General features: G+C 39.1%; 1 protein-coding gene across 2 annotated transcripts in view; it reads right to left on the bottom strand.

The window, feature by feature from the left end:
• Positions 1-2,230: 2,230 nt before the first annotated feature.
• Positions 2,231-26,016, bottom strand: part of LOC145987861 (uncharacterized) — a 648,175-nt gene continuing 624,389 nt past the window's right edge. For both annotated transcript variants that reach the window (XM_083122619.1, XM_083122620.1), the window contains exon 8: positions 2,231-11,380. In XM_083122619.1, the coding sequence (XP_082978745.1) occupies positions 11,292-11,380 (89 nt within the window). In that variant the 3' untranslated portion in view covers positions 2,231-11,291. The remainder of the gene's footprint in view (positions 11,381-26,016) is intronic.

Genomic DNA, 26,016 nt, shown 5'->3' with positions numbered 1-26,016 from the left:
CTGCTTACTTAATGGCATACTGTTTATTGCTGTCGCCTTCCAGTTACAGGGTTTCGGTTTCGATTCCAGTGGGAGCACATATAGTGCTCCAGATCCTACTTTAAACTGTAGGTCCAGTCCTGATTACTATCTGTGAATAAAAGTTGACTTAAAACAAACTTTTCTAAATGGCTTAAGAAAATGGCATAGTCAAGGCAAATAAAACAGTGCATTTTTCAGTATTTTTTTATTTGTGCATGTTATTATTTATTTAATTAGGTTCACATGTTCACAAACCATTATACAAAGCTAATGTCCGTCCTGTACAATTTATCGTACACATTATACATTACTAGAATTGTTATTGTTATGACCATACAATAATTAGGCTATAAATACATTACTAAACTGGTATGGAGGCCCAAAAGTTAGTTGATGAATAGGCATCCCCAATGTGGAGAGGATAGTCAGTCGGATGCATCAGCAAGGAAATATAATAAAAATAATTTACTTTCTCTATTGTTGTAGCCAAGCGTGCATGCATGCACTTTAAGATGAGATGAACGATCTAAGGCGTTGTAATGGTTATCTAATAGAAATGTCAACGTGAAAGAGTAAGTGTTGCCAGTACTCTGAGCAAGAACGATTTTCATTTTCCCAACAGTTTCTTTTGGTGTAGTCTACATGCATATGGTGGAGTATATAATGCGAGGGCTTAGCAGATCCTAATAACCTCATATTCGAAATACTTTTCAAAATTTCATGTATACTCGGCAGTTATAATTTGTTCTAATTATCTAATTAAGAGTTAATTTGTTTTCATTTAATGCCAAATTTATACCTGCACATCTGAAATTGACAATATTAGAAAAAAAAATAGTTTCCTTGAGTCCAATTCAAGTCATGTAGTTTTCTTCACAATCTGTTCCACAATGTTGACTTACTTTTAGAGACATCCTTGTGTTTCAGAAACAATAACATCATTATGGACTAGAGTTAACGTACTCACAGTCAAAATTTAAAGTAATTAAAAGTCAGCCAAGTTCTGGACGCGGTTAAAACAAGTAAGTACATTCTCAAAAATTAAGGAAAGATTCCGGGCAGAGCGTCGCGTTCGTGTTTTCCGAAAATATGTGAACTACCTGCTTCCAAGTGATTTGAACGTGCGACAGTGGCGCCACTGCTGCCAGGCCACAGAAGTGTTCCAGTAAAGTGCACAGGTTAGGTACACCCAACGGCGAAAGAAACAGTAGGCGAATTGTCCACCACCATTTTCATTCGGTCTGAATTACACAATGTGTTGACAATGAATTGAAATAAAGACGTCAATAAGCAGAGAACAATGCCTACTTCGAACCAACATAGTTTCATTCCTTAAAACAACACAGGATGTAGAATAAAAAAGTAATGAAAATAGCGGTGGACAATTTGCTTACCAGTATCTTTGCCGTTGACTGTACCGCATGGCATTGATAAAAAGTGATCGAAGTTCTACCATTTCTGGTTACTGTGAATCATGTTTGTTAAGGCCTGCTGTCAAATATTTACTCGATTTCCGTCTTCGGTCTGCGGCATTGAGTTCGCAAACTATAAGATCCACCAAGCTTTCTGAAACCTCGGAAAATATGCGAACTACAGGCTTCCCCGTAACTTACCCTAGCGCCACTAGAGCCAATGCCTCCACGCGAGGGTTTCAAATGTCTTGGCGGATCTATAGTAACCATAGTTCAAAGGACTACTATTTTGCGCACGGGGTATAAAAATGTTCGAAAATTAGAATACAACTTGTACAATCACCTCAATTAGTACTCCGGCAGTTTGTTTCTTTGTACATCATATTTGCAGAAGATACAATTCAACTTACAAGTGTATCAATATACACTGTATAAAACAGACCTTATTACAAACTTCGTTGAGCCTGTACGCTAGCAGATTGACAAACGGTTATTTGTTACAGTGGATTTTTTTTGTTTTACGAGTTGGTTGATCACAGATCATTACAACAGTTCGTTAACTACAAATTATCCTACAACTGAACATTACGACAAATATGAAAATACATTCATAAAAAAAGAGGCATGTGCGAAAAACAATGTATGCACACCATACAATCTCTGCTGTGACTTTAATACCTGACCTTTTCAATCTATTCAAGTTAATCCACACGTTTGCGATTGATATATATATATATATATATATATATATATATATATATATATATATATATATATATATATATATATTCGAAGAAACAAATTGGAAGCTTTAGAAAACGAAATCGTTCTCACCAGTACTGACATAAATCCCTTATACACTGGTTGACAATTGCTAGGGAACAAACACATTTTCAGCCATAACATTTGAGAACGCGGCTCCGTGGCTGTGTAGCGGCATAAATATATCAGTAGAGAACACTAGTAAGGAAATGCGTCCAAGAGGAGAAACAAGCAGGCTATGCGAGGTTCCTGATCTAGGACAAACGCCAGACTGAGACAGAAGGTTGCATCCAAGAGACACGGTCAAGCACGATAGCCACTGCTGTGAATGCAATACTGTAGTGCAAACTGATTAGTCAGTTGGAAAATGGCGCAAAGGGTTCATCTCAGTGATTATGATCGTGGAAGAGCTGTTAGTCGTCTTGAGGCAGGTCAAAGTGTCACAGAGGTTACACGTGCGATGGGAGTAGCAAAAAGCGTTATTTCCCAACTGAAGAAAGCCGCCGCTACCAGAGGAACAGCTGCACATGATGATGGTGGAGGTCGTGGTAGGAGTACAACAGCTCGACAGGATCGCTACATTAGCCAGTTGGCCAGAACGAATAGACATGCCAGTCCTGCGCAAATTGCTGGTGTGTTTGCCGAGGCGTCAGGTGTTCGTGTGTACCCCCGAACAATTTCACGACGACTCAATAGTGTCGGGTAGTATGCTCGGAAGCACGTTAAGTGTGTTCCACTATCCCCTATCCACCGCCGTGCCAGAATATAGTGGTGTATGGCACATCGTGACTGGGACGAAGGGAACTGGTCCAATGTCATGTTCTCAGATGAGTCACGGTTCTGTGTATCCAGTGATTCTGGTCATCAATTGGTGTGGCGAGAACGAAGAACACGTTACCATTCACCGAGCATCCATGAATGTGACAGGTATGGTGGTCCTGGTGTTATGGTATGGGTGGGCATAATGAAAAATGGACGAACACCACTGCAGATCTTTGCAGCCGGGTCACCGGAGAACGGTATTGTAACGAGATCCTTACAGAATATGTTCGTCTTTTCCATGGTGCAGTGGGCCCTAACTTTGTGTTCATGGATGACAACGCACGTCCACACAGAACCGACCAAGTTGAAGAGACACTGGAGGGTGAGAATATCTACCACATGAACTGGCCACCATATTCCCCGGATCTGAATCCGATCGAGCATGCCTGGGATGTTCTCGGACGACGAGTTGCACAGACCCTTCAGGACCTGAAAACTGCCCTAGGGTAAGAATGGGACAACATACCCCTAGAACTCATGAACTCTCTCGTGGACAGCATGGCAAACAGATGTGCAGCATGCATTGGTGCCCGAGGTGGTAATACACCTTACTGATTTGCTCAGAACACTCTGTATTTATGACAACTGACATTTCATGTCATCACTTCATATTGCTCTCCATGTGTTTCTTTTGTTTTTCACGTCCTGTTTCTTTCCATGATGGCGAATTCCTGCGTCAGTAAAGCTGGCATAATATCTGTACTCGTATATTGGTCAATTACTGTTCCCTGATTGTGTTAAAAAAACAACAAAAAAAAAACCTATGGCTGAAAATGTGTTTGTTCCCTAGCAATTGTCAACCAGTGTAGTAACAACTTCAACATAGCAGAAAACTAGTGAAATGTATGTGAGAGAATTTATATACTTGATGGAAACTGCGAGTGATTTATTATTTGGAGACACGATTACATAGATGTAGATACGATTCATTTCTGTTTCGTAGAAGGGATAGGAAAAAATTCAATTCTGAAACGCTATAGTAGACATATATTTTCTGACGAAATACAACCTAAGTTGCATTACCATATTTATTTTTACCCAAAATTTGTTATGATGCTCTAAGGCAGTTAAGTATCATCACTCTACGTGGAAGGTTCTGGAATTTATACCTGAGATTTGAGAGGACTGTGTGTGTTTGTTTCTACAATCCATTTCGATTTTCTAGGTATATTACAGGATTTCCATACATACAAAATGTTCGCATTAGTTCCGCTGTCTGAAAGTTATGAGTGTTACGCTTTAATTTTTTTGATAAATTCATAATTAAAGAAAACTTTTAACATGTCTTTTAAAACAAAGTGCTGCGTAATCTGTTAGAAGTATCCACAACGAGTGAAAATGTATGTTAATTTCTGGAAAACCTAAAATTCCCCATGAATAGGATTTCGAGCAAAATGCTTCCGTCAGAATACAAACTTCCAAATTTGATTAAAATCGCAGTCATTATGGTGGTACTCCAGCTGATATGACATGGAATTACTCACATCTTATACAAAGCCTCAGCCATGATACGAAATGGATTCCATATATGCAGAGAACTTAGCAGCACTACAACACATATAAAACTTCCATAATATCCATGAACGTTATTAAGGCTATTCACATTAATTACTACATGTTTGGTTGGGGTACCGTAAGCATTTAATTTAATGGTACACTTACAATTAGTTCCATTTTTATTTCTATCCCGATCATAGTGTGTTAACGGGTATCGATTTTTCCTAATTTCGGACAAAATGTCATCACGAGAAACAGCTGAAAGCGACCTACACGCAGGTGGAGACATCTGCGGATATCTTGAACTTTACACTGATTTTTATCATTAGGTCTGTGTTGTGAGTGCGAAGTTGTTGTTTCTTAGTAATCTACTTCAGTGAACAATTGGTGAAGTGCTTCCATTATCAGTAAACACAAAGGAGAGTGGATGATCCCATTGAATTTTTCAACTACAGCTTGCATACATGGTGTCTGTAACATTTCCCTTTCGTCTGTGGCCATTCTTATTACTTCATAACATCGTGCGAGCTTGAAAGTACTTTCTGTCAGACCCACAAGTATTAACTTTAGCACTCAGAAACACACAGTTGCCATGACTTGCACTGCGGTCCAACCATTATTTAAATCAGGCCCCATTTTCACGAAAACCTTTTCTTGAAGGGAGCAGAGTTGGTCTTCAGCCCTCTAAGTTTTGCGAAAACTTCTATCAGATATCTACCTCCCTCTGGTCCCCAGGGAATATTGAAGTTATTTTATGTCACTTGGCGGAAGAAGGGTGTCACATGAGAAGCCATTTTTACCTGTAAAAGGTAAATTGGGAAAGTTGGATTAAAAATTGGAACTCAGCCACAGAGTATTCACTGAACACGTTTCTTCGCATTTGTGAACTTTGCTGCGCAGTGCAAAATGGAAATGAAATTGTCTTTTTGGGCTAAGACAAGCTGCAAATTTATATTCAGTGTCTGACATCAATCGAGTGACGAGTTATGTATCCAGTTTTTATTTATAGAGTTCTTATAACAATTTAGCATGGAAAATACGTGCACAATCTTATTTTATTAACCTGGTGTGCGCAGACCATTTCTAGTAGTCTAGTCTAGTAGTTTCATTTTTATAGCAACCGCCTTCTGTATATTACACACAGGGATCTTTAAAAAAATATATACTTGCAAAAAAATATAATGTAAATTTATTTGTTATAAGTACGACAAAAGCCATTTTTGTGAAAAGGTGACTTAAAATTATAAGCGGAACTTATGCGAATGATTTTAAACGTGGATTAGATTGAATTTATTTCATTGAACAAGTTAATCCCGTCCGGTTGGGTTGAGATATCGTACTCATGGACAGAATTCCACAAGACGTACCCACCTCTACACTCTTCTTTGCAGAAGAATCATTACCTATGTTCAAGGGGAGTATATAAAAGGCGTGCATCCCGTCTTCCTCTGAATGTAAGGAAAGAAACTAACCAGGCATGTGTACAGTAGAGTACCATAAAAGTAAGTTTATTTCCACTAACCATTTTGGAAAATAAAAATGACTGAGAGAATCAGGAAAACGTTTCACGAAACAGAACCATAACGTTTGTAGATCAGAATGTGCTTTGCAGATAACTCTCGCACAATGACGTCATTTGGAAGGAACAATCCAACTTCTTTTTCCATTACAAATACTCAGAGGAAACGTGGATCAAGAAACTTACTTGTGAATTTACACATAAATTTAAAACTTAACGGCAGATTCAGTACAACTATTAGGTTATATGCACAGTCTCATCTTCGATACAATGTTCGTTAACTCATAATCTGTTGATAATATAGGTTATTAGATTAATATATAAATGCAAGTTGAGGTGAAAAAGTGTCAGGAAAAAGTACGTTACAATTTTGAATACAGTGGACAGTGGTCAAATATTATACTATGGAATTTTGGTAATTGTAATAAAATTTTTCAGTCATCCACATTTAAAATGCTATATTACAATCATTACAGCATTTCTCTGAAATCACGTACCATACTCATGAACTTCCACAGGATTTTTTTTCCATGGAGGGGCAAGCAAGATATTTTATCCAGGGAGGGAGGGCAAACGAACATTTTCCCCCATAATAGTATTGTCTCCTCAAAAACCATTGCTTCAGTTTGAAGTTATCCTGTTCCCGGAACGGCCTTGCAATAATTAACATATATTACTGTGAATGAAATGAAATTATATGTGTGATATATGTACTTTTTGGTTGACTTTCATTTTCCACGAGGCCATGGCCTCCCCTCCCCCCTTCCGGAAGTCCATGACCATTCATAGTCAATCAAGTAAACCACCGGAGATTTTTTTTTATACGTGTGCCGTATATGTTTACTCTTTTTCCTTTTCATGAAATTCTGCGTATGTAATATGTAATGGAAAATGTCACGGGCAATCTTCTTACTAGACACGTTGGTTTCTTTATCCTTTCTTTCTGTAATCCGAAGAAAAGTTCACTGCAGCTATGAATACCTTATTGTACGGTTGTTTCGAGCCTTTTGTTTTTCTCTACACATTGTTTAGTTAAACGTCTGCTAAGTATTGCTTCCCGAAGTCTGTACAACAAAAGTGCAGCTAAAGATCGCAAGGACAAGAAATTCATGAGGCAAACCTCGAGACTGAAAACGTAAAAAAATTGAAGACAAAAGAAAAATCAAAACTATGAACCAAATTGTTACAGAATGGAGGCCTATCGCGAGATCTGTATGCTACCCAAAATGCGATAGTGATATTTGTATTCCCATGACAGTATTGATTATTTTTCCTTTGTATATTAGGAAAAATATTTAAAAAATAAATTCATTTTTGTGTGCGCCATGGCTCAAAATGCAATTATTAATCCCCCAAAGAACGAAAAACCAATATTAAATTAAATATTGCAATGTAAAAACATACACACAAAAAACTACTTTAATTTGAAATTCAACCAATTGGTGTTAGATGTAGTATACTCAGCCTAATCCAACTCTAATTTAAATGCAACTATTCAGACTAAGGCCTACTTCAGCCCAGAAGGTTTTGGTACCACTGACCTAAGGTTAAGTACTATCAATTTCTGAGTATTAAATTACATACTAAAAAACAATGTTCAATCACAAGATTCTGTGGAAACTTTATGCAAATACTGGAGATGAATCATTGCATAGCTTATTGCGCGCATTGCAGCCTATGTGAATTCCTAAGTGCACACGTATGCATTTTCCATTGTTTAATGCTGATATGGTTGGAAGCGAAAACACGGCTACAAAACACATCGAGATTCCTGCGCTGCTAACTCAGCCACGGAGTTTATCTGCAGTTTCACTTTCACAATGAGCATGACTAACAAATGAATAATTAGAAACGATTGTTTTAATGGTAGTGAATGTATTTATAGGTATTTCGGAGAAAATAAGTGCCAGTACGATTTCTTTAAAGTTTTAGCGTATCTTAAAAACAAAACAGGATGTATGAATTTATTATTTTATTAAATATGCCACTACATTAGTAAAAATCTATCATTGTTCTAAAATACAGTTTTCGACTTCATTTGTATGGTATCAAGTCTTCAAATAAATTAGTCTATATTCAAAGACAACGTGGTTACAAACAAATAAATCAATTAGGCATATCCTGTGTTTGGAAAGTGCATGTTTTCTGGAACGTGTATAAAGTTCAAGGGGAAAAGTTAGTAAAATATCCAAAGATAAACTATTATGAAAAACAAATGTTGGTAAAAGAAATGGAAATTCCTTAGCAGCTTTTCGGCTTGCAAATGTTCATTCAGTGTTTGTTAAAGTACACGTTAGGAATATATGACATAACATCGTGAATATTTCATTACGATTGCCCTTCTGATCAAAGCTATGAACGGCGATAAACATCATCATTGTTTACATAAGGTTACAATTGCAGTTGTGTTGTAAATTAAGCTACATGTGTCGAATTCTCTGTTCATTTCGTTCAGAATAAAATTTTATGGAATTAACTCGCGTAAGCCAAAAATACTTCATTTCTATTCCCTCTTCAAATTTGTTAGAATTTGTTTTTTAAGCCCATTTTATGCTCAGATAGAAGATAATCGGGACTAGGCCTACAGTTTAAGGTGGGATCCGAACCACCGTTCAATGTGCCTCCATCGAGAATCGAACCTGGGACCCCTTGATTACAGGGCGGCAATGCCGTATTGCCTCTTCACAACTTCTCATTGATCCACCTACATGCATTCATCTTAGATGAAGGTGGTGATGTAACAGCTCAATTGTTGGCTTGAAGTGTTTTCAACACTTTTCTTTTTCGTGTGCGAGTTAGCTCAAATTCTAGTTGTTTTTATCAAATATAAGGAATGCTTGTGGGGAGTAAGTCCTGTAATATTTATGAGGCTCTCTAGGCCTCGAAGTTTCTTCATCTTTTCCTTAGGGTTAAAATACGTATGCCTTCCCTTCCCAGTAACTTTCTCTGACATCACACAAAGCGAATAATGGTCGTTCTGATTCCAGGCTTTTCCACAATATGCAATCCAAACGACTTTTCATCTCCCATTTATTTGCAAATATAATCAAAATTCCTTTCCGGTGGATCCCCCCCTTCCACAGTAATGACTTTGGGGAGAATGCCTCGGGTACCCTCGACTTTTACCCTCTCAACATTTTAGGCAGGAGGGGACAACCTTTGCTCTTCCACGTAGAGTGATGTGGGTGGTTTTCGACTCAACATGCGAGCTGAATAAAAAAAAATCTCCTCAGTGCCTATGATTGTGCAGAGGCAGCTTTGTGGCTGTTGTGCGTTTGTTTGTTGAAGTGTCTGACTATATTACAGGAAGAGAAAAATAATAATAGACATTTGCTACAAGGTAATCTCACACACGAAATTTAGTGTGGCTACAGGACTTGAAACATGAACACTTTCTTTGTATTATTGTTGTATACGTTGCAATGCAATAACAGCTGTCAGTCAGAAAAAGCTTATCTTTAATCCCTGCAACAACTAATGAATATGGGAAATGGTACGGATGCACCATAGTGCACATGTTATGAATAACGTGTAACAGTAAAATGGCTGCACAAAAGGGGGACAGTAACTTACAGATAATTGTTCTTTACAATATTAACAAACATCTTTTTATTACATAGGTTAAGACTGTATACCTCAGGAGATGAAAATATGAGAAAAATTATATTTATAGTTAATTTACTGTACATAAGAATTATGAAATCTAGAATCGACTACATTATAGAAGACAGCGTGAGAATTCTTCTAGATATGTCGACACACAATTTACCGCTTAGCGATTTACATGTATACAATCCTATGGAGGCATGTGTACAAAAGTCAAACAATATTTGTTTGTAACCGTTACAGTCTTCAAGATAGCAAAAATCTGTGTGTTTGTGAATGTAACGTACACATATTTCATTAGTGTGTGTGTATATGTATTAAGTGCCTGAGATTCTTTCCTCAATCGCCTAAAGCCTGTTGCGGGTAATGTATTTCCGTAGCCTGGTTGGCATTTGCACCATTTTCCTTGCTGAATTAGGATACTATCAAATCGAGAGACGGGAATATTATTGGTGTTTTCTCCCCTCTTCTTTGCTCTGTTATATCTTAGGCCTTCCATGGAAAGTGTATGCGAAATGTTCACATGTGGTCTGTTTGAACATGCTACACGTGAACAAAAACTTGCCTGAACGTGTAATAAAAGTGGGCTGGCATAACGGAAGTAAAAAAAAAACAACGTATTCTAGCTTCAACAGTCTTGAAAATCATTGTCGCAATTAAAAATCATGATGGATTAGACTGTGAAAAAAAAAATACTGGTGTATTTTATGAACATAGCCGTTGCACATGTCTCAGTGCAAGGATATTCCGTTGATTTGGCTTAATAAAATTGAAGGGGTTACAATGTTTTAAGGAACAGCTAAGGTTAATTTTGATTTGAACAAGGTCTGGACTAACCTGTCAAATCCAGGTTGTAACATGTTGGAACTTTGACATGAAGGCTAGCAGTGTTGTGCTTCTTGCTGGTTGTACACGTAAGTTAATACAGATTTACACCACCCGCAACACTGGTATACAGTAGAAAGCAACCGCTTAGATGCAAGCGAAGTGTGTAAAATAGGTCATTAGAACCAGTATAAGATATGTGACGAACATATTAGTAACAATATTTTTCTCTGCAACTCTACTAACCAGGCTCTATTTGCATTAACTGCTATCGCCCTCTCTTGCACATTTTTTTTGTATATACATATTACTGGGAACATTTTTTTTATAACCTTAGCTCTGAAACTCATTATACATTTCTCTCACACATTCTATTTTATTAAACATATATATTTCGCTTCTTACCACAGTTTTCAGTACAATCGTTCCATGCTGAAGCTGCCATGTTCAATTATTGTTACATCTCGCGCTCCTTTCTGGAAGTAAAAGTTTCTCACCACAAAACTATGCACAGGACTCACTCACGTTGAACATATACAATGTACACAACCGGTTTGCACACAGCTTTACGGACTCACTAGCACTACCAGAAAAAAACATTATTACTTTGCCATACTACAGTTCACTACTTCACAAGTATGGAAAAAAAATTGTTCCATATTCTTGCCTTTACATTTTTTTCTCTTTATATTTGTATATACACCATATTAATATCGAGTTTTAGTTCACTGTTCAGAAGGAGATGGCAAACTCTGAGCATTGAAGCTCTGATGCCATGCAGGATACTTTTGGCGGAAACACCGGGAACACAAGCAGTTGGCCCCGTGTCACTGGTGCTCCAGGGAGTAGTGTCTCGACCGCTTCCAGAAATTCCTGAAGAAGCCACGTTTCGATCGGTTTGGCTCTGCTGCTTCACCTGCAAAATAAAAGGGGAAGACATGTAACATTTTACTTTTGACAATTTTAAAAACAGAATAGCATTTCATGTAATTTCATGGCGCTTTTCTGCCACATTGGCTAATCGCGACGATTGGGATGAATAGTGATACGATGAGATGGATGAAGGGACAAGCACACACAGACATAACACAACAAGTGTCCCGTGCAGGATTATCCTGGCTACAGGTCCTGGCGCCAGAGCCTCGTTAGTCTGCAAAATTCAGTCAAGGCGGCACTAAAGTTGAAGTCCTGATTCGAACGCCGCTTTACTTGAAAGGAAGTTCCGACAACCTCCGACAACCATATGTCAAGTCCACGTGGGGCCCAGTATGTCCTCCCCTCAAACCTTTCCTACGAATAGCGTCCGTTTTGAGAACTAACAGTACTTGTTAAGGCTACGTGGAGTAAATGAGATGCTGCCAATTCAGTTTCTTTAGAGATTTCATGACGTAAGGTTGCGGTTATCTTTGTTAGTTTTTTCTTTATTGTGTTGTGCTATTTTTCTTGTACAATGCGGAGACCTTGATAGTTGGGTGTTTAAACAGTACATGTAAAATTGACAATAGCAGTAGAAGGGAAAATACTTTAGACCTAACAATAGACCCGTTAATTGACATTAATGGTTTTTTAATTCATTTTCGAGGGGTGACGCTATTGTTATTTAATCTAGCGCCACGTGTCGTGGGTGGAGGAGGAGATGAGTCATCGATGACTCATGCACACGTGTGAGTTTGAAATTAATGGTTTTCCATTAGTGCACAAAAGACACTATTATGTATTCCGTTTTTGAGCTAAGCTAACACTATTGTTGTATATTATATATGCGTTTCTGCCGGATATGAGTCACAGATGATTTATACAGACGTTGGAGTTTGGAATTAATGGTTTTTCCATTAAGGTACAAAAGACACTATTGTGGAGTTCGTTTTCGGACTATTCTAACACTATTGTTGTATATTATACAGGAATGTTGGTGGGGGAATCCCCCTTGTCCATGTCCCCCCCCCCCCCCCAGGATTTTGCAACCTGGGTCACCCTCTGGAGGGTAGACCTCATTCCTTGGTTATTTGTCTATGCCTCATCCGCATCATCCTGAGGTCGATCCGTGTCGAAAATAACCACCCATGGTTTGGAAACGAACGCTCAACTGCATGCAGCCCTCGACGTCACGTAATGCTCTCCGAAGAAGGAAATAATCCTTTGGCACTGTCGTCGTTTTTTTTTAACCCTAAAGGCTGGTTTACATTAGTCGAGTAAGTTACTTGGACGTGTTACTGGCCTGTCTGCTCGACTCGACCATTACGTGGCGAGAAGCTGTTTACACACGTTTTACTCCACTGCAGCAAAGTGGGATAGTGGCTGCATCTGTTTGGTGCTCTTTTAGCAGAATGAACCATCGACGTCGTTGGCGATTTAAAAGAAAAAGTTCTGAAACGGTTTACACACTTTTTTTCACGAGAAATGACTACAATAATGCACAAGGACGTCCTCCTCCGTAGTCGAGCGGGTTAAGGCGTTCACTCGTCTTGAGATCGTTCGCTGCGGGACGGCGTAGGTTCGAATCCGGCTCTGGTCGGAATTTATTCGGCCTACGTATAGGGCCGGTGGCAACCCACCATCGTGAGGAAATTGGGAAGCTCCGAGTGAGTGAGCGTAACCCGGTCGAGAAGACCTACAACAACGGCTGGGGGTTCGTCGGGCTGATCACCCGTCACCCCAACACTGGTCTGAGACCTCCACGCTATAACAGGTGACGGTTGAACAGTGTGGGAGGGAGACCAGCAGTCGGTAGGTAAGCCAAGGCCCGCCAAGGTGCTGTAGAGCTGTGGGGTTATGTTATGTTAATGCACAAGGACATGTCTGAAAAAAAAAAGATAATTACTTTATAATTATTTTATTTCTCCTACGCCAAATACATCCAGTCTCATCTCTTCAACTTCACACACCCGTAGTTTATTTTGTTTGTTCCTATAATCGACACAAATTCCATGGACACTCACAGACACAACACAACACAGAGTCTTTACTGTCCTCAGAAAGCGTTTACTCGGTCGAGTCGCTGGGACAGCCACTCGACTCTCCTGGCTACTGGAGCGAGTACTGGCTCCAGTACTCTCCCCAGTTGTTTACACGAGGAGAGTAGCTCGCTTTACCCTATTCTCTCCAGCTACTCTCCCGTCTACTCGACCAATGTAAACCAAGCTAGCTGTTTGCCATGAAGTCCTGCCCCTCCGTTACCAAAATGTGCAGCGTGTTTCAAGACGTCGTCGTCACCTTTATTCAGTACGAAGTATTGTAGCATCATGAAGGGGAAACCGTAAACAGCGAAAGCTATTTGACTTGTGCTATTTAACGTTGTTGTATTTTTTAAAGCAAAGCAAAAGGGAAGGAAGTTACAAGTATAGTAGGGCCACTCTGGCACATACGAAGGGGATATTTTCGTTTGTGATGATTGCGAAAGGAGTAAACAAATGACTGTTGACTTTAGTTCGCGAGTTGGCCGGGGTCTTCTCGTTTTGGTACGACTGGCCGTTTGGACAAATCTATTGCTCAGTGGCGGATCCAGAAGTTACAGTGGGGAGTGAGGAATTTTGTCGGGTACCTCGCCCCAATTCTAACCTACACTAGCACTGTTTTATATGAACAATACATAGTAGTACATCAAAACAGAATTGAGATCACTTCCGTGTTCTAGAGCGGGGATCGCCAAACCGTCGATCGCGAGCTACCGGTAGCTCGCGGGGTCATTTCCAGTAGCTCGTGAAGGATTTGGCTAGAATAGACTGTAGATAAGAGCGGCAATATTTGAGTGAAACGTTAGCAGAAGGATATGCTTTTGCTAACAGATGGACATCTGGACAACGCGTTCCAATATTTGTGACAACCCATTCACCCAACTTAACAAATATTGTGGATGAAAGTGGTAAGAAACAAGATGATAATGATTTAGGGGCAAGTTTTTATATTTTACTGTGGTTGTAACAAAAGTAATTACATGTTTTGAACAGCCTCTATATGTTGCAGAGAAATTAAAAATAATAATTTGATGTGATTTGATTTGATTTTTGTTATTTGTCTCCGCTTTTACGTCACTTTTGGCTAATGGCGACGATGAGGATGATATGATGAAGCGACACTTAAAAAGGAAACACATGCTCATGCCGGGATCCGAACCCGAGGCCCCTGGCGTCTTTAGTGCTGTAAAATATCATTACATATCTCAAAAGTTTTTATAAACCAAGAAGGATCGTATAAAAAAATCAATCCACGCTTGGTAGCTCGTCATGTATTTTCAAATGTGGGAAGTAGCTCAACGAGTTTGGAGACCTCTGTTCTAAAGATTGGAGCATCGTCTTTCAAAAATAGGTTGGTTGATTGGTTGATATGGTGTTTTAAGTCCACAGTAAGGCTAATCGGGACTGGACCTACAGTTTAAAGTGGGATCCGAACCACTTGTTCCTCCGCCGGGGTTGCAAAAATAGGGATCCTCTCATTGTCACGGTAAACGCAACCACCAGATGAGGAGTAAATGTATAAACAATGAAAGCAAGAAACTATTCTCTCAAGAGGTCTCGGGTTTGATCCCCCATGAGGAAAAAGTGGACTTAAATCAAACTTTAAAAAATATTTTCGAGACCGTTAAAACAAAATACATAGCATTTGAGTCTTCAAAATCGTCATAACAACTCAACGTCTGTAGCGACAAACGAAACCAGTTTATACATCGGATGTCCAGCACGAAACTCCACGCGCGCAGGAAAGTTTCCATACCACTTCAGCACCTACTTCGACCTTAGGACCTGTGGAAGGTGGCCCCCCACTCCCTTACTTAAATCGGCCCTCTGGATTACTTCCTTGTAAAATCCTGTCCAATCTCTCCTTCCACCGCTCACCCTGGGTGTCTCTCGAGCAGATTATAATAACGCTGGAATTACGAAAGAGGAGTTTCACATAACATTTATATTTTTTAGTCCCTGGTTCGTTACACATGTACAGGCAGTGAATAAATATTTGGTTTTAAAATAGACAGTACTGTAGTTCTTGGAGTTAATTCAGCAAATCATAACATTTCTAGTAGGATTATATGGGTTTATTATACGTTGCTATTATTTACATATTTACAAAGTGTTTCCATATGTGCATTTACATAATCAACCAAAATCCTTAATTCAAGCAAAGGCGTACCTATGGCCTAACCATTGGTACTTTCATCCTCAACACAGAGTTAGCCTAACTATCTCTGTGGGCTAACCTCGACTTAATTTATATTCCGACTAGTCTTACGTTTCCTTACGCAGCATCCTCATGCAGCCCGCTAGGCATTATGATACGGCAATATCTTACAAATGCAAATCTTTTGCTAATTGGGAAACTTGGTGATTTCAAACAGGGGTTGCCTTTACCAAATGCTACATATATTTTCCATCATTAGTCTAGCCACCATAAGTGGACTAAACTCTCGAGGAAGGTTCTTTGGCCAAGTGTTACATTTACTTCTCAATCATTCAGTGTAGCCACCCTCAGTGGACAAGACTCGAAGGTTCTTCCTCGTTGTGAAGGTAGTAAAAAACTGTTTTTTTCTAAAGCCCAACTGGCCTTTTTTATAGTCGGGGTTGGAGTCCGTGGGAGTGGACCCCGTAGCACTGGAATTTTCCACTGGAACGGTCTTTTGAAAGACAGCTCCCCATCTGGGAAGCTAAAAAACAGGGGAATCTAATATCCAGCAAAAATCACAATTCATTAAGCACATACACTTACATGCAATAATAACATAAAAGTGCACACATGGAAAACATATTAATTAACCCTAAACCTTGTAACTGGCCAACAATTAATTAACATATTACCAAACCAGTAATGGTCAATCCGACCATTACAGACCTGACACTGGCGCATGGATGATGAACTCCCGTGACGCGTCATTCCACATCTATTTGTTCTTCACCGCAACAGGAAGAAGTCATAACATTATCTACGTATCTTTTAACCCACAACAGCACATGTCAGGTGTCACCGAGCAAGACTCCACAACTCACGTTGTACCATAGACATGCAGTCAACTGGAACAACCTTACACATAAGCGGACCCAGAATTATTTAGGGGAGGGGGGCACAGTATATACACAAGCCCAGGAAAGCATATCGTAGGATAAAGTTTGGAAATTCCATGTGTAGCATTTTCTACATATTAAATGCAGTCATACTATGCTAGCCGCGAGTTGTGTGTGTGTGTGTGTGTGTGCGCGCGTGTGAAAAGTTTCGCAAAATTTGCTTTAAACCCACTTTTCGTCCAGGTAAAATAAACGAGACTGGACTCACAGTTTAAAGTGGGATCCGATCCACCGTGTCATGTTCCTTCCCTAGAAATCGAACCTGCGATCACTTGCTTACAAGGCCACAAAGTTACCACTTTTTGTGAAGGAATTCTGCAGTACTTGTTTCAACAATTATTTAAAAAAGAAAAAAGTGAAGATTGACGTTTCTCTCTTTTCTTGATGCATCCATTCTGTACCCGTCTTTGTTTACGCATTTTCATTCCTCTCTCGTTCCATCTGTGTCCGTTCCGTTTTGAGCACTCTCCATTTCTCAATCGTTCCGTTCCGGTTTTGCGCTCCCTTCATTTCTCACTTGTTCCGTTCCGTTTAGTACTCCATTTCTCACTCGTTCCGTTCAGTTTTGCGCTCCATTCATTTCTCACTCGTTCCGTTCCGTTTTGCGCTCCCTTCATTTCTCACTCGTTCCGTTCCGTTTAGTGCTCCCTTCATTTCTCCTTGTTCCGTTCCATTTTGCGCTCCCTTCATTACTATTCAGTTCCGTTTTTAGCTCCCTTCATTTATATCTAGTTCCGTTCCGTTTAGTGCTCCCTTCATTTCTCACTCGTTCCGTTCCGTTTAGTGCTCCCTTCATTTCTCACTCGTTCCGTTCCGTTTAGTGCTCCCTTCATTTCTCACTCGTTCTGTTCCGTTTTGCGCTCCATTCATTTCTCACTCGTTCTGTTCCGTTTTGCGCTCCATTCATTTCTCACTCGTTCCGTTCCATTTTGCGCTCCCTTCATTTCTCAGTCGTTCAGTTCCGTTTTGAGCTCCCTTCATTTATATCGCGTTCAGTTCCATTTTGCGTTCCCTTCATTTCTCACTTGTTGCGTTCCGTTTTGCGCTCCATTCATTTCTCACACGTTCTGTTTCCCCTTGAACGATTTCGTATTTTGTCGGATTCGTGTAATGCCGGTCCATTGTTACAGTAATGTCGCCTGATGTTCTGTGACAATGTGCCATCACAAAAGAGACCTCATTATTTGCAAATTTCTATGTTCTCAGATGGAGAAAATCTTGCGAATTTGGATAGTTTTGTCGCAAACGTCAGTGTGGCAGAAAAAGGGCAAAGAAAAGTAGGTTAACATGCTCCTAATTTCGATTGATTAATGACGCGAGAGAATTTCGAAGCGAATAGACGAGTCCCCAACTCGTAAAAGTCAAATTGTTCCGACTCCTCATTCAAAATCACCACCGTTCAGTTGGAACGCGAGAAAGAATTGGATGTGCCATTCTCATTACGGACTTATTTCCCAAGGATTCCAATAGGTGGTGCTGAGAGCGTGCGAGGCATGCAAACTCGTGTTCCCGATCGATCGTGAAGGGACGAAAGATCTCACCATTAGAAGCTGATATTTCCGAATGTAGATGGAGCTGTCAACACGAAGGTAAACTTATGAACAAAAGGAGAATGAGAAGGGACATTAGAATTCGCTAGGGGTGGAAGAAAAAGATCAACATTCAGTTAGTTCGTGCTAATATGCCTGTCTGTTGAAATATTACACTCAAGATTTGATACAGTAGAAATAAGATGAACAACGATTATAGTAATTCTAGTTGATTCAAGATAGAAGATTTGATACGCAGTACTAAATGAAAGTAGCGAGTTGTACAATGCCCATTTGAAACGTGAAAATTTATACATGTGAAATGATGGATTTAACATGTGGGGTTTCCACCTCGCCCGATTAAAAAATTAGAATATGCAATATTGTATATTTAAAACTTTCTGAGAATTTTTGTTGATTGATTGAATTATTGTTGTTGTAAGTCCACTTTATGCGCAGATAGGCTAATCGGGACTGGACCTGCAGTTTAAAGTGTGATCCGAACCACTGTGCAATGTGCCTTCACCGGGTATCGAACCCGGGATCCCTTGATTACAAGGCGCCGACGTTACCACTACGCCATCGGGAGGCCCCTGAGAATGCTTGTCTGCCCCCCTTCCATTCTAGAAATTTTGTGGTATAGAAACCAACCGAGTACTTGCATTAAAATTTATGAATGGGAAACGAAAATTTGTCCTTTACCTGAAATCAAACTTCGGTTAACAGCGATGAGACAATGATTGAATTAATTATGATTAAATGGAATTGATGAAGTGACGCTCACAATGGAACACCCATGCCCAAGCCAGGCCTAAAATCCGAAACCTTCAGAAGACTGTTCGTAAATAGACCACTTAACGCTTATTACCTCGTTATAAACTTATTTTGCAGAGTTATTACGTAATTTTTAAAAATTGTTGCTGGCAACTCTGCAGTTTGGAAGTACTAATTAGACGGAAACTCGGCGCGATAGAAAATCCAAAGGAAGAACAGCACGATCGAAAGAAAAATTAACCGTAGCTGCTCGAGACTATGCAGCCCACTTAAACTTGGAATTTGAGGCTGCCAGGAAGCTGAGAACGTTTCTTTTTAAAAAGCTGATAACGGAATTTCCCGTGAAAAGTGGGACACGCCCAAGGAAGATGCCGAAGAAGATTACATCCAGGCAGGGTTGAGAGAGATCGGCGATAGTAACTTTGTAATGTTTAATATCCTAATGCGGAAATCCTATTAAGCTTTCTTTCTAAACCTTAAGTCAAGGGCGCTGAGTGTGGTTGCGCTGGTTAAAACGGGTCCAAACTGTTACCTTTCCCGCTTTAGTGATCGCTCGACAATTCCTGTGCCAATCAGAATAGAGGAAATGTCCTCTAGAGAGCGAAGAACGAATGGGAAGCAGAGAAATCCGGGCCCTTTCGGTGTAAGGGATGGCCCTTTCTGAAGATACCCAAATGTCAACTCTTCCACGTATAGTTGAAGTCATTATTCGAACGTCAGTTCGGGACGTTCGGTGTCTTTGACATAGATCGAGAAGAAGCCGACCGGACTTCTTATTTCAAGCCAGCATCTGTTTTTTCTGAGAAGCGCTATTAGTAGAAGGGAAAATACTTTAGACCTAACAATAGACCCGTTAATTGACATTAATGGTTTTTTAATTCATTTTCGAGGGGTGACGCTATTGTTATTTAATCTAGCGCCACGTGTCGTGGGTGGAGGAGGAGATGAGTCATCGATGACTCATGCACACGTGTGAGTTTGAAATTAATGGTTTTCCATTAGTGCACAAAAGACACTATTATGTATTCCGTTTTTGAGCTAAGCTAACACTATTGTTGTATATTATATATGCGTTTCTGCCGGATATGAGTCACAGATGATTTATACAGACGTTGGAGTTTGGAATTAATGGTTTTTCCATTAAGGTACAAAAGACACTATTGTGGAGTTCGTTTTCGGACTATTCTAACACTATTGTTGTATATTACCAGGTGTATAAGCTTAAATCTGCTGTTTTGTAGTCAGAAAAACACATGGTTTGTTCATAGAAAGCAACAAGAAATTTATTCAAAGTACTTGCCCTCACGAGCTACACATTTTGCCCATCTCTCGGGCAATTTGTGGATACCACGCCAAAAAAAGTCCTTCTCTTTCGAGACAAACCACTCATCAAGCCATTTTCGGACGTCTGCATACGAATCGAAGTGCTGCTCAGCGAGGGCGTGGCCCATCGACGAAAACAGATGGTAGTCGGAAGGGGCCAGGTCTGGTGAATAGGCGGGATGGGGTAGCACCTCCCATTTGCGTGTCTCCAAGTAGTTTTGGACCAGTCTTGACGTGTGTGATGGGGCGTTGTCGTGGAGGAAAATCAGCTTGTCATGTCTTTCTTGATAATCCGGTCTTTTGTCACACAGAGCCCGGTGCAATTTGATCAGTTGTTGGTGGTAGCGGTGGGCAGTGACAGTTTCACCAGGTTTCAACAGCTCAAAGTAGACGATGCCCTGTTGATCCCACCAAACACACAGCATCGTCTTCCGGCCGAAGCGATTTGGTCTCGAGGAACATGTTGATGGTTGGCCGGGATCAACCCACGATTTCTTGTGTTTAGGATTCTCGAAATATATCCACTTTTCATCACCAGTCACAATCCGATGCAGGAAAGACTTTCTTTTTTGTCTGGCAAGCAAGATTTCGCATGTGTTTTGGCGTCTCTCCAGCTGCCGATCGGTCAATTCATGCGGCACCCATTTTCCGATCTTTTGAACCTTTCCCATGGCACGTAGACGCATGGAAATGGCTGCTTGAGTAACACCCAATTGCTCGGCAAGCATCTTTTGCGTTTGGGTATCGTCCTCGTCCAAAAGAGCCTGCAATTGATGGTCCTCAACCTTCCTGGGCCGATTTTCACGCTTCTTGTCGCTCAGGTCAAAATTGCCGTCTTTGAACCGACGAAACCAATCCCTGCACGTTGTTTCCGATACAGCACTCTCACCATAGGCCTCCACAAGCATTCGATGCGATTCGGCAGCCGATTTCTTCAAATGGAAGCAGAAAAGCAGAGCTTCCCGCATATGCTCTTTTTCTGGCACAAAACTAGACATGCTTACCACAGGAACACTGTCTGTTGTTGTCTGCACCTGCTAACGATGTGCACTGATTTGTGTTGGCAGATGTCCAACTCATAAAAACACCAGGTATGGCGTGCTCATGGTAGCTTCATACGCTCACTAACGCCATCTATGAGCAAACAGCAGATTTAAGCTTATACACCTGTATATATGCGTTTCTGCCGGATATGAGTCATGGGTGCTTTATACAGACGTGGGAACTTGGAATTAATGGTTTTTCCATTAATGTACAAACGCCATTTTGGCGTCGGTGGTGAGTCATATTTGGTATAATTAAGGATCCGAATTTACCCGTATTCAATCGGTGCCGACGCGTTCGATCGGAGGTAGAAGATATTATAACACATGTTCGCTTTAAAGGCGAAGAAATTGAACGATGTATCCTATATGAAAACGAAGTATGCGAGCAGAATCCATGTTATTAATATTAACCTGTTACGGAAGAACCTGTTATGTGGTTGCATTCATCGGCACCCCCAAACCGCGCGCGTTCATGGACACGTGAGGGGAAAAAAAGTTCTCTATTGTTACGGCCCCCATCGCTTGGTCTTCTTCCGAAGTTGAATGGAAGTCAAGTGTCGCCAAATTTTTACACACGAGTATTGATTTTCTTTGAGGTTCCAATTTTATTTGGTGGAAGTAATCTACGCGGTATTTCTGCCGCCTTTTGTAACATTGCAAAGACTATTTAACCTAAGGCGTAACGAATTTGGCTGAACTAGGAACATTCTGTTCCAGTATCTACAGGTTAAAGTGGATGCGATCCACTATTTGCTCTTATTTCTGGGTTGCGAACCACGGCCCATTTGATTATTGGGTTATAAACATCAGGATTCATGTAAAATTGACCAGATGTTTTTACTGTTAGAGACAATATTTCGCATTTTTTGTGTATTTTTACTCAGAAAACGCTATTTGAACGATTCAAGCAAGAGTTCGCATGGGAATTTAGACACACAAACTGTGTTTCTTCAACTTTAGCTGAAATTTAGGTTTATTTTTTACTCTAATATCACAATTTCTTCTATTCAGGCAACATTTTTTATTAAATTTTGGACTCACAAAGACATTTTTCAACTTTTAACTTGTTATTTTAAAAGTTTATTTCCATTTTTTACTCTAATATCACAATTTCTTCTATTCAGGCAACATTTTTTATTAAATTTTGGACTCACAAAGACATTTTTCAACTTTTAACTTGCTATTTTAAAAGTTTATTTCCATTTTTTACTCTAATATCACAATTTGATCTATTCTTGCAGAAGTGTTTATTGCAATTTTGACTTGCAAAGATAATTTTTTCAACTTCTTTTATTATTTTTTCTATTTATTGCCTTTTGTATCTTATATTTTTAATTCTTAACTTTGAGTTTTGTTCTTTATTTAAAAAATTTCTCTAATCACTAAGGAAGAAGTACTTTTAAGTAAAACTGTACCCACAAAGTTTATTATTACTATTATTATTAGTATTATTATTATTATTGTTGTTGTTTTTGTTTTGATGTAGTTGTTGAATCTTGTTGTTGTTGTTAGGGTTTATTGACTTCCACTACGCTATTTTTGGTTTGCTTCGTAGGAAAGTTTGTTTATTTTAGAGTTTCCTCGGTATTTTCTTACTGTTAGGGTAGGTAAAGTTTCCTAAATATATGAGTAGGGTTCCATATATTCTTGTTCTCGCATGTTTTTCATATGATGTGATCACAACAACTCTCCAAGTGCTTTTACTGCATGTTTCCATTTTTATTGAGGCTTAGTGATTCCTAGAGCCACTTTATGCATGAGAGAAAGCTTGAAAATTTCGATCTCAGATAGCCGTCAACCTTATGTCAGAGTATTTTCGAGTATATTTTAGACTTATTATGGGGCAGTAGAATATCACGGCTTGCTTATTTTTTAAGTATGTTGCGCAGTTATTGTATTTTTGCTTTTGCTTTCTAGATAAACTGTATGAAATGTTTAATATTTGTACTTTTTTTGCACTTATAAGAGGCCAAACTTTTACTGTAACTAAAATTATTATCTCTCTAAGCACTGAAACCCCTTTACCAAGAGTACTATAACTGAATGTTTATTAATATTGTTTCTTTCATCCCTTAAATATAACTACTTAACAATATAATGACAAATCACAGGACAAGACGATGTTAGCAGATGACTACGTGGCTCTTAAGTCCACCTGCCAAACTTTTCTTACCATGCTATTTACCCTTATAGTCTTTTATTCGGGGTACGTTTCAAGTACTACTTGACTTTTTGAGTGTTTGATTAACACCAGGGGTTATTTGTATCTGTTATGCTGTATTATTTGAGGCTTCTTTTTTTTATTCTACAATCACTATATGTCCCTGAGAACTAAATTTCCACTGACTGAAGCTTAAAGCTTAGGCTCTACAGCATGTTGAATGGTTAAGCACTGGTCAATATGAATTTTACAGAGGCTAGTAGGAGGCATAGGAACACACGCCAGAGCCTTATTAGCGTGCAAGAAGCATTTTCAGGGAGTACTACGAGGAAACGAAGTTGATTTTTTTGAGGGCTTTACCAGTTACACAGCCAATATTTGCTATTTCAAGTAACTACATGTACCAAAACATTTTACAGCCCAACACTAACTAGACTTCAATTTATATTTTATTAGGTGCTAAATGTAGCAAGAACACTGATTGTACATACTTTTGAGAATCCAACTATTTCAGGATTTTTTCTATGTACGCATATTTTTATTGATTACTAACTTTAACAGACCAATCAGGAAGACGCCAAAATTCACTAAACTTAGTACTATAGTGTATGTGATTGCATGAAAAGTAGCCCGACCCTGTGGCCGAGCGGTTAGCACATCTCGCTGCGACGCCAAGGGTCCCGGGTTCGAATCCTGGTCGGGCTTGGTTGTTTGTGAATGTCCATTCATCAATTTCATCCTTTCATCACTCATCCTCATCTTCGCAAATTAGCCAAGAGGCACAAAACGCGAAGTAAAATAAACTAAATCAATCAATCAATCAATCAATCAATCAATGCATGAAAAGTAGAAATTATAACAACCACAAGATTTCGCTTTTTTTGCTTTTGGGACTAATCGTGACGCTGAGGATGAATGGATGGCCAAAAATCTTAAGGACTGGATGTATTTTACCACTACAGACGCCTATGTAGAAACACTAGAGTACTGTTAGCTTTCAAAATTGAGGTTATACTGTACTGTTTTTTAAATATTTCGTATTTGGCACGCTTAACAAGTTACATTTATATCCATTTCAGGACAAATATTGCTAAAACTCTCAAATTAATGTGTACAACTTTTTATTTCTGCTATCAAAGGAATTAACAATCCTATTTTACAAACAAAGGGTATTGTTTACACTTTATTTACTTCAATCTGAGACTAATATTTTACAGTAATTGAATCATTCAGCCCTAGTCAATATTTTACTGCATCAGAAAGTTTGTTATTAATCTAATAAGTATCCTATTTTGTGATATTCTAATGCAAACGTTGTTTAATTCACTGGTTATAATGCAAACTTTTGCACAATTTCGATATATTCACTACCTTCAAACCAAACAATTGTACTTATTTAGCGCATTTCATTTATATTTCTTGTAATTAACTTATGTTTCTTATAATTAACAAACTAAACTAATTACTTTGGCATGTTAAAAACCTTATTTTTTACTATTTCCTATTCTATCAGGTTCTATATTGCTGTTTTTATCAATTATGTAAGACCACACTCTGGTAAATGCACATATATTCTCTTTTATACACACGCACGTCACACACACACACACACACACACATTTACACACTTATACGAACATACATCTGACGTTTTTCAATATTTTGCTATGAAGTTTGCATCCACGCTATTCAAACAAGGGCAGGCAATGTAGTATTTATGAGTATTAGTAATCCCAAAGTGGTGTTTTTGGTGTCCAAGTTCAGATGAGAGGCTGCTATGTGCCTTTTGCAGGGGATTGCATGTGAAGTGTATGCATATTGAGCATTATTGACTGTGTAGGCTTCCAAGTTTTGCTGTTATTTTCCTATAATTCTGTGAGACTGTAGAGAGTTCTCCCTTTTCAGCCAGTTTTCTTTCATTGATTGGATACTTTTTGGGAACTTAGCAGTTTTTTATGTTATGAAGCAGATTGTTGTAGAATATTTTGCATGGTCTTTTGTGATATTGAGTGCCTGCTGTAACGGAAGTAAGTATCTTTCCTTCTTGTGTTGATGTTCTCGTGTAGGTTTCCTATTTTCGGTCAAGTTGCAGTAGGGAACTTAGCAGTTTTTATGTTATGAAGCAGATTGTTGTAGAATATTTTGCATGGTCTTTTGTGATATTGAGTGGGTGCTGTAATGGTAGTAAGTATCTTTCCTTTTTGTGTTGATGTTCTTGTGTAGGTTTCCTATTTTCTGTCAAGTTGCAGTACTTAGAATAATCGCCACTGTCTTATTGATCTACGAAGCTCCTTTGAATAATCATTTGCATGTGACCCTATACTCCACGTTGTACTTTGTTCTGGGAGCTATCTTTTGAAGCCTTGGCATTCTGCTAGTACAGTATTATTATCGTAGAGGTAAATTAGTTCGTGAAAATATGTATTTTTCTGATTAACTATAGTCGCTTAGTTGTTCTAGCAGGTATAAGTAGTTACTGCTGATGTTGTTAATTTTCTATTCGCAGGGGCTATGTATGATGTAGCGTATTTGTGTTGGCTGTCCCTTTTATTCCTATGTTGTTGAGTTTCTCCATAAGCATGTCCTGTTTTACTCTATTCTATGCCTTGTTGCTGCTAGATATCTGAGGTATGTTGCTGGTTCATATCTGAGTTAGCTTGTTTGACTAT

This window comes from Lepisma saccharinum, chromosome 5, assembly GCF_977018435.1.
Source record: "Lepisma saccharinum chromosome 5, izLepSacc3.1, whole genome shotgun sequence".
In the NCBI taxonomy this organism is placed as follows: domain Eukaryota; kingdom Metazoa; phylum Arthropoda; class Insecta; order Zygentoma; family Lepismatidae; genus Lepisma; species Lepisma saccharinum.
Note: the sequence above shows the minus strand (reverse complement) of the source record. Positions and strands in the feature narration are given on the sequence as shown.